The 14160-nt window shown below is 39.4% G+C and overlaps 1 protein-coding gene across 1 annotated transcript in view; it reads right to left on the minus strand.

Moving 5' to 3' along the window:
* IL13RA2 (interleukin 13 receptor subunit alpha 2) overlaps positions 1–14160 on the minus strand; it is a gene marked incomplete at its 3' end in the record, with an annotated part of 98408 nt that overhangs the window by 22441 nt on the left and 61807 nt on the right. The window contains exon 2 of the mRNA XM_079765473.1: positions 188–313. Within this exon, the coding sequence (XP_079621599.1) occupies positions 188–281 (94 nt within the window). The 5' untranslated portion in view covers positions 282–313. The remainder of the gene's footprint in view (positions 1–187; positions 314–14160) is intronic.

A 14160-nucleotide genomic window follows, 5' to 3' on the forward strand; every position in this document is an offset into this window, starting at 1 on the left:
ATCCCACAAAATGTTTATCATCAGTTACCTTACACATGAGGCTGACTAGTAAGCACATATCTTTTGTGCATGGACTTCCTGAATTAATTCCCAATAACAATCCACCTACTTGTCATGCATTTTCTTAGGGCAGGTTGAAAAGACAGTTAATATTCTTAATTTTAAAACTTCTCCATTGTTGGTTTACCTTTTATCTCAGTGTTTGAAGACAAAGTAGAGCCAAATGCTGTGCAAATAAGAATGGCATATAGGCATCTGACATCCAAATGAATGAAAGCCATTTCTCTAAAATTTAATACCTTGAAATTCCACTCTAAGAAAAAAAAATACAACATTTTAACTTTATCTTACTTCAAATAACCAAATGACTAAATGTGACTGTAAACACATTTGGGAACTTTCTGCATGCCTTCCTACCAAGATTTGGGAAAATTGTGCCTCTCTGAACCATGAACAAAAAAAGAAAATGAAGTTTGTAACCAATATATTTGGAAATTGAGGATTCTAGTCTCATCCTTCTTATAAGGCTGAAAACAAAGCAAAACCTGTATCACTTCACCCGCCTCCAACTCCCACACCCACACCCACACTTTTCTATACATTACGTCTCTGGCCAGGATGGGATGACTTAGCCTTCAGCCTGAAGACTGAGCCAGAACCACCAGAGTGCTCTAACTGGTTCACAGGAGGGGGCGGGGGGGGGGGATTATGACATCATTAGTCTCCATAGCAACCCTCTCCCCTATCAACAAAGAAAACACTAATACAAACTTTTTTGAAATAAAAAGTATTTGAAAGTTACCTGACTACTAAGAATGCTCAGAACCCACACCAAAAGCCTCAAATAACACAAAGCTTTGTTCCATTTCTTCATAAATATTAAATCATCATCATCTCTCATATCTGTTTCATTCTTCCCTGTGTTTTCTGTATCAGTAAATGGCATCATCATCTTCCCAGTTGCCCAAACCAGAAACCTGGGAGTTTTCCTCAATTTCTCCCTCTCTCATCAAATATCTCAATTATTACTACCATTTTCTAAACTGAGGATCTTTTCATCAAGGATCTCCTTATCCAGTCTTTCCTGCCTCCAAACCATTCTCCACTCATGTAGCAAAAAATGACTTCTCTGAAAGGGAATTCTGAACTTAATAGCCTTTTCTTAAAGCAGTATTTCACTGCCACAGAAAAAAATTTAATAATCTTTTTGGAGATTCGAACATGGTGGCTAGCAGAATTGGAGTGAGGGAGAGAGTGAGTGCGGAAGGGAGTGAGAAGGGAGTGTGTGGATGTGCATAGTGTGTGTGTGTGTGTGTGTGTGTGTGTGTGTGTGTGTGTGTGTACCAGTCAGATCTCATAAGAGTCTCCGGGGCGGGTGGTTCAGGCTTTCCTGGGCAAAGAGCCCCTGTTACCACCATAGGCACTCCCTGGGTGGGCACGGCTCTGGCTCAGAAACCACACCATCTTGAAGTGGAGAGTGGCAGCAGCTAGGAGCACAGCCTCACCACCACCCAGACTAGCCTTGGACACTGACTCTGACCATGCAGTAAGTTGAAGGACAGCAGGACCTCACCTGTACCCTGCTGCATCCACTGCTCAAGACAGGCAGCTGGTGGAACACCAGTGAGACCTCACAAGTGTTCCCTGACATAGGCACTGACTGAGAGAGCCAGCGAGTGGAATGCCAGCTGGACCTCATGCATGCCCCCGCCCCCGCCACAGGTACTGCCTGGGACCACCAGAGAGTGGAACCCTTAGCACCTGTAGCTGACATCTACAGGTCCAACTCCATGGGGAAAGGGAGTACAGCTCAGAACAGGAACAATCAAGGTGTGAGACTCAAGGCAGACCCAACCTCTGAGCCAGGGAGTCCTGACCACTGGACTACAAGGGGCTGCAACCTTTCAGACCTCAATCAGGTTGCAAAAAGGGCAGTAATTCAGGATAGACACACCAAGGGATCAGATTCAACACCAGAACAAAATCCAGCTAGCCCCACAAATCCAGCTAACGGACCCAAAGGTCTTTGAGTGTGTGAGTAGGTGTGGTTTGGTTTTTTGGTGTGTGTGTGTCTGAGTGGGGTTTTTGTTTTTTGTTGTCCCCCCCCCTTTTTTTTCTTTCTTCTTTTTTTCTTACATATCTCTAATTTCTCTCTTTCCTTTGCTTCTATCCTACTTTAGCCTTTTATTATTATTATTAATTTTTCTTATTTGTTTTTCTCTTTTTTCCCATTTCTTTTCTGTTTTAACTTTTCCTATTTATGACTTCATACACCCATTATTACTATGCTTTAATTTAATTATTATTATTTCATTTATTTTCTGTTTCCTCTTATTTTTTTCCTCCTAAATTAGTTATTTTACCTTCTTCCTTGCTTCCATATAGCTATTTTTTTTGTCTTCTTCTTCCTTCCTTTTTCTTTATATACCCTCTAAGTCTTTGGTCACATGTCTTTTAGTATTCTTTTTATTTCTTCTGTGCTTTGCTTTGCTTTTTCTTCTTTTTTCTTCTTAGTCTTTCCAGTTGTTGATGCACTGAGTAGCTTGATTTTTATGGTGTTTTGGTTTGGCCCTGTTGTGTCTTATTCCATTCTGTCAGCACTATATAACAGCTGGCACAAAGATGTTTGGGTTGAACCTCACTGGCAGCAAGTCCAAAGGGGAGAGCCTTCCCAGAAATGGGACATCAACAATCAAGTCCCAGTTACAACAGGAGAGCCCAAATAATGCACAAAAGGAGTATTCCTAGAGCATGTAGTTCAAGTAAACAAAGATACTGCACCACTGGACCCCTCAAGATACTTTCTACACTAGGTCATCTCACAAAGACTGGAAAGCATAGCAGTTCTATGTAATATCTAGAAGAAAATACAAAGAAACAGGTAAAATAGAGGGACTCAGAAGCAACCCTCAAATAAGAGAAAAGAAGGAATCTCCAGAAAAAGAAATAAGTGAGATGGAGGCAAGCAACCTATCAGACATAGAGTTCAAAGCAATGGTTATAAAGATGCTTAAGGAACTTAGTGCTAATTACAAAAGGGAACTAGAGGCCATGAACAAGAACCAGGCAGAAATGAAGAACAATATATCTGACATCAAGAACACACTGGAAGATATTAAAAGTAGACTGGATGCAGCAGAGGATCAAATCAGCAATTTGGAAGACAATTTAGAAATAAATACCCAATTAAAGCAGCAAATGGAAAAAAGAATTAAAAAGCAGGAAGATAGCTTAAAATAGCTCTGGGATGACATGAAATGTAACAACATCTACATTATAGAAATACCAGAAAGGCAAGAAGTTCAGCAAGAAACAGAGAACCTATTTAAATGAATAATGACAGAAAAGTTCCCCAACCTGTTGAATAAAAATGTCACACAAGTTCAGGAGGCACAGAGAGTCCCAATCAAGTTGAACCCTAAGAGACCCACACCTAGACACATCATAATTAAAATGGCAAATGTTAAAGACAAAGAAATAATCTTAAAGGCAGCAAGAGAGAGACAGAAAAGTACCTATAAAGGAGCTCCCATTAAAATGTCAGCTGACTTTTCAATAGAAACATTTCAGGCCAAAAGGGAGTGACATGAAGTACTCAAAGTAATGAAAAGCAAGGACCTAAATCCAAGAATACTGTATCCAGCAAGGCTATCATTTAAAATTGGATGTGAAACAAAAAGCTTTCTAGCCATAAAAAGGTTAAGTAGTGCATTACCACCAAAACAGAAACACAAGAAATGTTAAAGGGACTGCTCTATGAAAAAGAAAAGGGGAGAGAGGATCATAGGCATAAAGAAAATAAAAATGGCAATAAATAAATACTTATCAATAATAACCTTAAATGTAAATGGATTAAATGCTCCAGTCAAAAGACATAGGGTGACTGAATGGATAAGAAAACATGACCCATATATATGCTGTCTACAAGCAACGACCTCAGAACACAAGATGCACAGGCTGAGAGTGAAAGGATGGGAAAATATATTCCATGCATATGGAAAGGAAAAGAAAGCTGGGATAGCAACACTCATATCAGATAAAATAGACTTCAAAACAAAGGCCATAACAAGAGATAAAGAAAGCCACTTCATAATACTAAAGGGAATGATTCAACAAGAAAATATAACCCTGTAAACATATATGCACCCAATACAAGAGCACCCAAGTACATATAACAAGTACTGATGGACTTTAAGGGAGAGATTGACAGAAATACAGTCATAGTAAGGGACTTTGACATCCCACTGATATCACTGGATAGGTCTTCTAGACAAAAATTGAATAAGGAAACAGAGGCCTTAAATGACATACTAGATCAGGTAAATATAACTGATATTTACAGAACATTTCTCCCCAAAGCAACAGAATATACATTCTTCTCAAGCACACATGGGGCATTCTCAAAGATAGACCACATGTTGGGCGCAAAAAAAGTCTATACCAATTCAAGAAGATTAATATAAAACCAAGCATCTCTGGTCACAATGGCATGAAGTTAGAAATCAACTACAATAAAAAATTTAAAGACACTCAAATACATGGAGACTATATAGCATGTTATTAAACAATTAGAGGCCCAGTGCACAGATTCGTGCACCGGTGGGGTCCCTCGGTCTGGCCTGCACCCTCTCGCAATCCAGGGCCTCTTGGGGGATGTTGAAGAGTTGGTTTGGCCCGATCCCTACAGGCCTGGCCAAGGGACCCAACTGGTGCACGAATCTGTGCACTAGGCCAGTTTCAACCTGATCCCTGCAGGCCAGGCCAAGGGACCCCACTGGTGCATGGGCCTCTAGTATGCATATAAGATCTTTGGTTAATCTCTTCCCACCCTCCCCCTCCCCCCTTCCCTCTGAGATTCATCAGTCTGTTCCATGTTTCCATGCCTGTGGTTTCCCCTCCTGCATTGAGCTTCTGTCCCCTGGTGGTCAATGCACATCATAGCTACCAGATGGTCAGCTGGCCAGCTAGTTGGCCAGTCACTTAGGCTTCTATATATATAGATGAATGGGTTACCAATGAGATAAAGCAAGAAATTAAAACCTTCCTGCAAACAAATGAAAATGAACACATAACCACCCAAAACCTATGGGAAAGCAGTCCTGAGAGGGAAGTTCATAACACTATAGGCCTACCTCAAGAAACAATAAAAACAACTAATGAGCCATCTAATCCTACAACTAAATGAATTAGAAAGAGAACAGCAAAAAATGCTCAGAGGGAGTAGAATGAAGGACATAATAAAGATCAGAGCAGAAATAAATGACATAGAGACTAAAAAAAATAATAATAATACAATAGATCAATAAATCCAAGAGCTGGTTCCTTGAAAAGATAAATAAGATTGGTGAGCCCAGCTCTAACCAGTTTGGCTCAGTGGATAGAGCATCGACCTGCGGACTGAAGGGTCCCAGTTTTGATTCTGGTCAAGGGCATGTACCTTGGTTGTGGGCACATCCCCAGTAGGGGGTGTGCAGTAGGCAGCTGATTGTTTCTCTCTCATCGATGTTTCTAACTCTCTCTCTCTCCCTTCCTCTCTGTAAAAAATCAATAAAATATATTTTTTAAAAAGATTGGTGAGCCCATAGCCAGACTCATCAAAAAACAAAGAGGACCCAAATAAACAAAATCAGAAGTGAAAGAGGCAATATAACAATGGGCACCACAGAAATACAAAAGATTGAAAGCAAATACTATGAACAACTATATGCCAACAAACTGTACAACCTGGGTGAAATGGACAAATTTCTAAAAAAATACAATATTCCAAAACTAAATCAGGAAGAATCAGAAAATCAAGGTAGGACAATAACCACTGATGAAATTGAAGCAGTGATTTAAGAACTTCCAGCAAACAAAAGTCCTGGACTGGATGGATTCATAGGAGAATTTGATGAAACATTTAAAGAAGAACTAACACCTAACCTCCTCAAACTATTCCAAAACATTTAGGAGAAGGGAAGACTTATAAGCTCCCTTTACAACACCAGCATTATTGTAACTCCAAACCAGATAAAGACACTACAAGAAAGAAAATTATAGGCCAATATCCCTGATGAACATAGATGCTAAAATCCTCAACAAAATATTAGCAAATCGGATCCAGGAATATATTCAAAAGATCATACACCATGATCAAGTGGAATTTATTCCAAGGATGCAAGGATGGTACAATAGTCACAAGTGAATAAATGTGATACATCACATAAAGGAATTGAAAGATAAAACCACAGCCCACTGGCATCTGGTTAGGTGGTTAAGTGTCGATCTATGAACCAGGAGGTCACAGTTCGATTCTTGGTCAGGTCACATGCCTGGGTTGTGGGCTCAATCCCCAGTGTGAGGCATGCAGAAGGCAACCAATCAGTGATTGTCTCTCACCATTGATGTTTCTGTCTCTCTCTGCCTCGTCCTTCCTCTCTGAAATCAAGAAAAATACATTTAAAAGAAAGAAAAAGAAAAGCCACACAATCATATCAATAGCTGCAGGAAAAGCATTTGACACAATCCAACACCCTTTTAGATAAAAACTCTCGGTAAAGTGGGAATAGAAGGATCATACCTCAGCATAATAAAGGCCATAGATGACAAAACTACAGCCAACATAATACTCAGTGGCCAAAAACTAAAAGAAATTCCCTTAAGAACAGGAAGAAGACAAGGATGTCCACTTTCACCACTCTTATTCAACATAGTACTGGAAGTCCTAGCCACAGAAATCACATAAAAAGAGGAGATAAAGGGCATCCAAATTGGAAAGAAGGAAGTAAATCTCTCATTATTCAAAGATGACATGATATTGTACATAGAAAACCCTAAAGACTCCTCCAGGAAAATACTAGACTTAAAGAAATTCAGCAAGATAACAGGATACAAAATCAACATCCATAAATCAATGGCATTTTTATGCACCAATAATGAACTCTCAGAAAGAGAAACTAAAAAAAACATTCCCATTTACAATTACAGCAAGAACAAAAAAAATAAAGATACCTAGAAAGAAAACTTAACCAAGGAGGTAAAAGACCTGTACTTGGAAAACCATAGGATATTGAAAAAAGAAATAGAGGAAGATTCAAACAAATGGAAATGTATACTATGTTCATGGATTGGAGGAATTAACATAATTAAAATATCTATACTACCCAAAGCAATCTATAGATTTAACACAATCCTTATTAAAATAGCAATGGCATACTTCACAGATCTAGAAGAAATACTTCAAAAATTTATATGGAACCATAAAAGACCCTGAATAGCTACAGCAATCTTGAGAAAGAAGAATGATGAAAAGGGAACCCACTGTATGAGAGAACATATTTTCCAATGATACAACTGATAAGGGGTTAATATCCAAAATATATGATGTACTCATACATATCAACAAAAGGAAGACAATTCAAATAAAAAATGGGCAGAAGACCTGTATAGACATTTCTTAAAAGAGGACATACAAATGGCCAAAAGACATATAAAAAAATGCTCAGTCACTAATCATCAGAGAAATGCAAATTAAAACTACAATGATATATTACCTCACACCTGTCAGAATGGCTATCAGCAATAAATCAACAAATGACAAGTGCTGGCAAGGATGTGGAGAACAGGGGACACTAGTTCACTGGTGGGAATTCAAATTGGTGCAGCCATTATGGAAAACAGTGTAGAGGTTCCTCAAAAATTTTAAATGGAACTTCCATTTGACCTAGCAATCTTACTTTTGGAAATATATGCTAAAAAACCCAAAACAGCAATCAGAAAGAATATATGCACCCCTATGTTCATAGTAGCATTATTTATAATAGCTAAGAATTGGAAACAGTCCAAGTGCCCATCTGTAGATGAATGCTTAAAAAATCTATAAGAGAGAGAAACCAAGATGGTGGCAAAGGTAAACACCTAAATTGTTGTCTCGCACAACAATTTCAAAACTACAACTAAAAGACAAAACAGCTATCACCCAGAACCACGGGAAAGCTGGCTGACTGGAAGTTCTACAACTAGAAGGAAAGAGAAAAGAGTACAAGTGCCAAAAAACTGAGGTACGGAGGCACGCGAATCGGGCTGGCAGCGGGCGACTGGGTGCACTGCTTTTTTTCAACCTGAAGGGAGACAAGCTCCTGATTACTCTGAAATCCAGTTTCTGGGGAGATTCTGGGGACCCAAACTCCTACGGGGAGAAGCTGGACTATTGGCCATTGGGGTGGAAAAGTGAGGGTGACTTTCTTGCAGAGGTGCGCCCAACAATCATTGTTTACTGCATGGGATGCGGGGACTTGGAAACGGGGAAAGGCAGAGAAGGCTGACTTGCAGCCATTCCTGTTTGCCACACCCTAGCCTAGTGACGCTCTGAGACCCCACCCCGCACAATCTACGAACTGTAGTTCTTGATGTAGCTCCTACTGGGTGGCCTCAGACAGTAGCTGACCTGCACTCCACTGGAGATCCAGCAACTAGTGTATCTAGTGGTCTGTGTGAGATAACACCAGATTTCAACTACTCTCATAAGGGACACATTCAAAAGGCAGACTCAGTGAGCACCAAAGCCCCACTGGAACAAGACCTGCCCCATAAGCATGTCTCCAGCACAGCAATTCTTCTGTTATAGACACAGCAGGTCCTCACAGCCAATTGGCCTGGAGGTCAATTCCTCCCAGTCACACCAACAACAATCAAGACTTAACTACAACAAGGCTGTACACACAGTCGACAAAAGGGTGCACCAAGACAGTCCACCTCAGGTAACTGGGAGCCTGACCCATTGAACCATATAGGACAACTAGCACACAAAGCCACCCTACCAACTCAGGGAAGCAGTGAAAATGAGGAGACAAGGAAACAGATCACAAACAGAAGAAATGGAGGAGAACAAATGACTGGATATAGAGTTCAAAACCACGGTTATAAGGTTTTTCAAGAATACCCTAGAAAAGGCCGATAAATTTAATGAGACCCTTGAGGATATGAAAAAGGACCAAATAGAAATTAAACATACACTGACTGAAATAAAAAATATTATACAGAGACCCAACAGCAGACTAGAGGAATGCAAGAATCAAGTCAAAGATTTGAAATACAAAGAAGTAAAAAACACCCAACAGGAAAAGCAAAAAGAAAAAAAGAATCCAAAAAGGAGCCTCTGGGACAACTTCAAGCGTACCAACATCCGAATTATGGGGGTGCCAGAAGAAGAGAGAGAGCAAGATACTGAAAACCTATTTGAAGAAATAATGACAGAAAACTTCCCCCACCTGGTGAAAGAAATAGACTTACAAGTCCAGGAAGCGCACAGAACCCCAAACAAAAGGAATCCAAAGAGGACCACACCAAGACACATCATAATTAAAATGCCAAGGGCAAAAGACAAAGAGAGAATATTAAAAGCAGCCAGAGAAAAATAGTCAGTTACCTACAAGTGAACACCCATAAGATTGTCAGCTGATTTCTCAACAGAAACTATGCAGGCCATATGGGAGTGGCAAGAAATATTCAAAGTGATGAATAGCAAGGACCTACAACCAAGATTACTCTACCCAGCAAAGTTATCATTCAGAATTGAAGGGCAGATAAAGAGCTTCACAGATAAGAAAAACCTAAAGGAGTTCATCACTACCAAACCAGTATTATATGAAATGCTGAAAGGTATTCTTGAAGAAGAAGAAGAAGAAGAAGAAGAAGAAGAAGAAGAAGAAGAAGAAGAAGAAGAAGAAGAAGAAGAAGAAGAAGAAGGTAAAGATAAAAATTATGAACAACAAATATATATCTATCAACAAGTGAACCTCCAGAAAGGAAAATAAATGAACTGGAACCAAGCAACCTACTAGATACAGAGTTCAAAACAATGGTTATAAGGTTGCTTAAGGATCTTAATGAGATCTTCAAGGGACTTTCTGAGACTTTCAAGGATCTCAGTGAGAATTTCAAACACATGAAAAAGGACCAGTCAGAAATTAAACATACACTAACTGAGATGAAGAATAATTTACAGGGATTCAACAGTAGAGTAGATGATTCTGAGAATCAAATCAACAATGTGGAATATGAGGAAACAAAAAATACCCAATCAGAAGAGCAAAAAGAAAAAAGAATCCAAAAATATGAAGAGAGTGTAAGTAGCCTCTGGGACAATTTCAAGTGTACCAACATTTGCATTATGGGGGTGCCAGAAGGAGGTGAGAGAGAGCGAGATATTGAAAACCTGTTTGAAGAAATAATGACAGAAAATTTCCCCTACCTGGTGAAAGAAAGACTTACAAGTCCAGGAAGCGCAGAGAACCCCAAACAAGAGGAATCCAAAGAGGACCACACCAAGACACATCATAATTAAAATGCCAAGGGTTAAAGACAAAGAGAGACTCTCCAAAGCAGCAAGAGAAAAGAAGTTAGTTACCTACAAGGGAGTACCCATATGTCTGTCAGCTGATTTCTTAACAGAAACTTTGCAGGCCAGAAGGGAATGACAATAAATATTCAAAGTGATGAATAGCAAGGACCTACAACCAAGATTACTCTAACCAGCAAAGTTATCATTTAGAATTGAAGGTCAGATAAAGAGCTGCACAGACAAGAAAAAGCTAAAGGAGTTCATCACCACCAAACTAGCATAACATGAAATTTTGAAGGTTATTCTTTAAGAATAAGAAGAAGAAAAAGAAGGAGGAAAAGGTAAAAAAAATGAATAAAATGACAATAAATACATATCTATCAACAATTGAATCTAGAAATAAAAATAAATGGACAAAAAATCAAACAAAATAAACTGATGAATGAAATAGAATCAGAGACGTGGAACAGAATGACGAATCTCAGAGGGAAGGGGTGGGGGATGTGTGGACAGATTAGCCAAAGATCTTATATGCATGTATGCATTACCTATAGACACAGACAATAGAGTGGTGAAGGCCTGGAGCAGGGCAGGAACAGGATGGATGGGGGTGGGGAATGGTGGGGAAGAGGGGTTCATCTGTAATACTCTCAACAATGAGATAGCACCTCACACCTGGCAGAATGGCTATCATCAATAAATCAACAAACAACATGTGTTGGCAAGGATGTGGAGAAAGGGGAACCCTCATGAACTGCTGGTGGGGATGCAAACTGGTGCAGCCACTGTGGAAAGCAATATGTAGTTACCTCAAAAATTAAAAATGGAGCTGCCTTATGACCCAGCAATTCTAATTCTGGAAATATATCAGAAGAAACCTGAAACACTAATTTGAGAGAATATATGCATCCCTGTGTTCACTGCAGCGTTGTTTACAATAGTCAAGATTTGGAAGCAGCCCAAGTGCCCATTAGTGGATGAGTGTATAAAAAAGCTGTGGTGCATTTGTAAAGAAGGGGATCTTACCTTTTGTGACAGCATAGATGGACCTGCAGTGTATTATTCTAAGTGAAATAAGGCATCAAAGACAAGTATCATATGATTACACTTATATATAATTTAATTAACAAGATATATTATCAAACAAAATAGAAACATGCATAGATACATAGAACAGACTGACATTAGACAAGATGAGGGGGCTTGGGGAGCTGAGAAAAAGGTGAAGGGATTAAACCAAAGAAACCATCTCAGACACAAACATTATAGTAATTATCAGAGGGAAAGGGGGTGGATAGAGTTAGAAGCAGTTACTGGGGGGTAAATGACTTGGGGTGGTGAACACACAATACAACATACAGATGTATTATAGAATTGCACACCTGAAAACTATATAATTTTATTAACCAATGTCAATAAATTCAAATAAAAATAAAATAATTTTTTAAAACACTCTTTTCAAAGAAAAATCACAAGTCCTATACTTCTCTTTGAGTCTGTATTCCTGGAACCAACAATTCCACAGGAAGTTAAGGATTAAAAGTCACTTACCCCAACATTCAGGGACATTTCTTTTCTGCTATGTAAATTAATTGAATGTAGCAGACACTTCTCTCTCTCTGCACCACCGCCTTTATCTGTAATGTTCTAATGTTGCTAGGCTTCAATTATTACATAATAGAATCTTGGGATCAAAGTGTTACTAGTAGAGGAAGCTGGTATATTAGAGACAATGGTTGTCCAATCATCCTTTATATAATGAAAAGTAAAACTCAGACTTGCCTGAGACTATACAACAAGTTAGTAACAGAGCTGGGAGTAGGACAGAGATATGATTTCCAGCCCAGTGCACTTCCACCCTACTCTGCTGGATCCCACACGTTTGACTCGGGATTATGAAAGTTTTTCCTCTGGGGCTCCAGTATTTAAATCTTCCTTCAATTAGCTAGCCAGGCTGAATCAACACCATGCTATTCTTTTTATGTCTCATAAAATCAAGAGAGGAGCCCTAGCCAGTTTGGCTCAGTGGATGGAGCTTCAGCCTGTGGAATAAAGCGTCCCTGGTTTGATTCCAGTCAAAGGCACATGCCCGGGTTTCGGGCTCGATCCCCAGTGTGGGGAGTGCAGGAGGCAGCCGATCAATGATTCTCTCTCATCATTGATGTTTCTACCTCTTTCTCTCCCTCTCTCTTCCTCTGTGAAATCAATAAAAAAATATTTTAAAGAAATCAAGAGAGGATTCCATCTCTCTTACTGAGGTCCAATAAATCTCTCTCCCCAATTCCTCCCTCCCCACTCGCCAGCCTATTGCTTCCTACTAGTTATTCAGCATTCACAGCATCCCAGGCACTGCCCTACACTAAGCACTTTACATACATTATCCCATGTAATACTCACAGTCTTGGATTTATGTATTCCTTTCATCTTATTTTTGTCTTTTTAAAAAAATCTTTATTATTGAAAGTATTACATTTGTCCCCCTTTTTCTCCCATTGATCCCTTCTAGCCTGCCCCACCACCCCCCACTCCCATCCCTGCCCAAGGCCTTCACCACACTATTGTCTGTGTCCATGGTTAATGCATATATGCATACAAGTTCTTTGGTTGATCTTTTCCCACCCATACCATCACCACCACCATGACCGCCAGGTCCCTTCCTTCTGAAATTCCACAGTTGGTTCCATGCTTCCATGTCTCTGGATCTATTTTGTTCATCAGTTCATTTTGTTCATAAGATTCCACATATAAATGAGATCATGTAATACTTGTCTTTCTCTGATTGGCTTACTTCACTTTGCATAATACCCTCCAAGTCCCTTTATGCTGTCTCAAGGATAAGAAATCCTTTTTAAATATATTTTTATTGATTTCAGAGAGGAAGGGAGAGGTAGAGAGAGATAGAAACATTAATGAGATGAGAGAATCATTGATCGGTGCCCCCTGAATGCCCCACACTGGGGATGGAACCCACAATCCAGGCATGAGACCTCACTGGGAATTGAATTGTAACCTCCTGGCTCATAGATTGATTCTCAACCATTGAGCCATACTCAACCATTGAGCCAGGCTCTTTCTTTTACTGCTGCATAGTATTCCATTGTGTAGATGTACCACAGTTTTTTTATCCACTCATCTACTGATGGCCAGTTGGGCTGTTTTCTGATCTTAGCTAATGTAAATTGCACTGCTAAGAGGTGTATATATTCTTTCTGATTGGTGTTTTGGGTCTCTTAGGATATATTCCTAGAAGTGAGATCACTGGGTCAAATGGCAATTCCATTTTTAGTTTTTTGAGGAAACTCCATAATGTTTTTCACAGTGGCTGCACCAGTCTGCATTCTCACAAGCAGTGCACGAGGGTTCTCTTTTCTCCACATCCTTGCCAGCACTTGTCGTTTGTTGATTTGTTGATGATAGCCATTCCGACAGGTGTGAGATGGTACCTCATTGTCGTTTTGATTTGCATCTCTCAGATGATTAGTGACTTTCAGCATGTTTTCATATGTCTCTCGGTCTTCTGTATGTCCTCTTTCGAAAAGTGTCTGTTTAGGCCCTTTACCCATTTTAAAATTGGATTGTTTGTCTTCTTTTTGCTAAGTTGCATTAGTTCCTTATATATTTTCAATATTAACCCTTTATCAGATGTATCATAACCAAATATGTTCTCCCACATAGTGGACTCCCTCTTCATTTTGTTGATGGTTTCTTTTGCTACCCAGAAGCTTTTTATTTTGATGTAGAAACATTTGTTTATTTTCTCCTTAGTTTCCCTAGCCCTAGGAAATGTATCCATAAACATATTGCTACAAGAGATATCTAAGATTTTGTTGCCTATGGTT

The sequence above is a fragment of the Cnephaeus nilssonii genome (genome assembly GCF_951640355.1).
Source record: "Cnephaeus nilssonii genome assembly, chromosome: X".
NCBI classification, from domain to species: Eukaryota; Metazoa; Chordata; class Mammalia; order Chiroptera; family Vespertilionidae; genus Cnephaeus; species Cnephaeus nilssonii.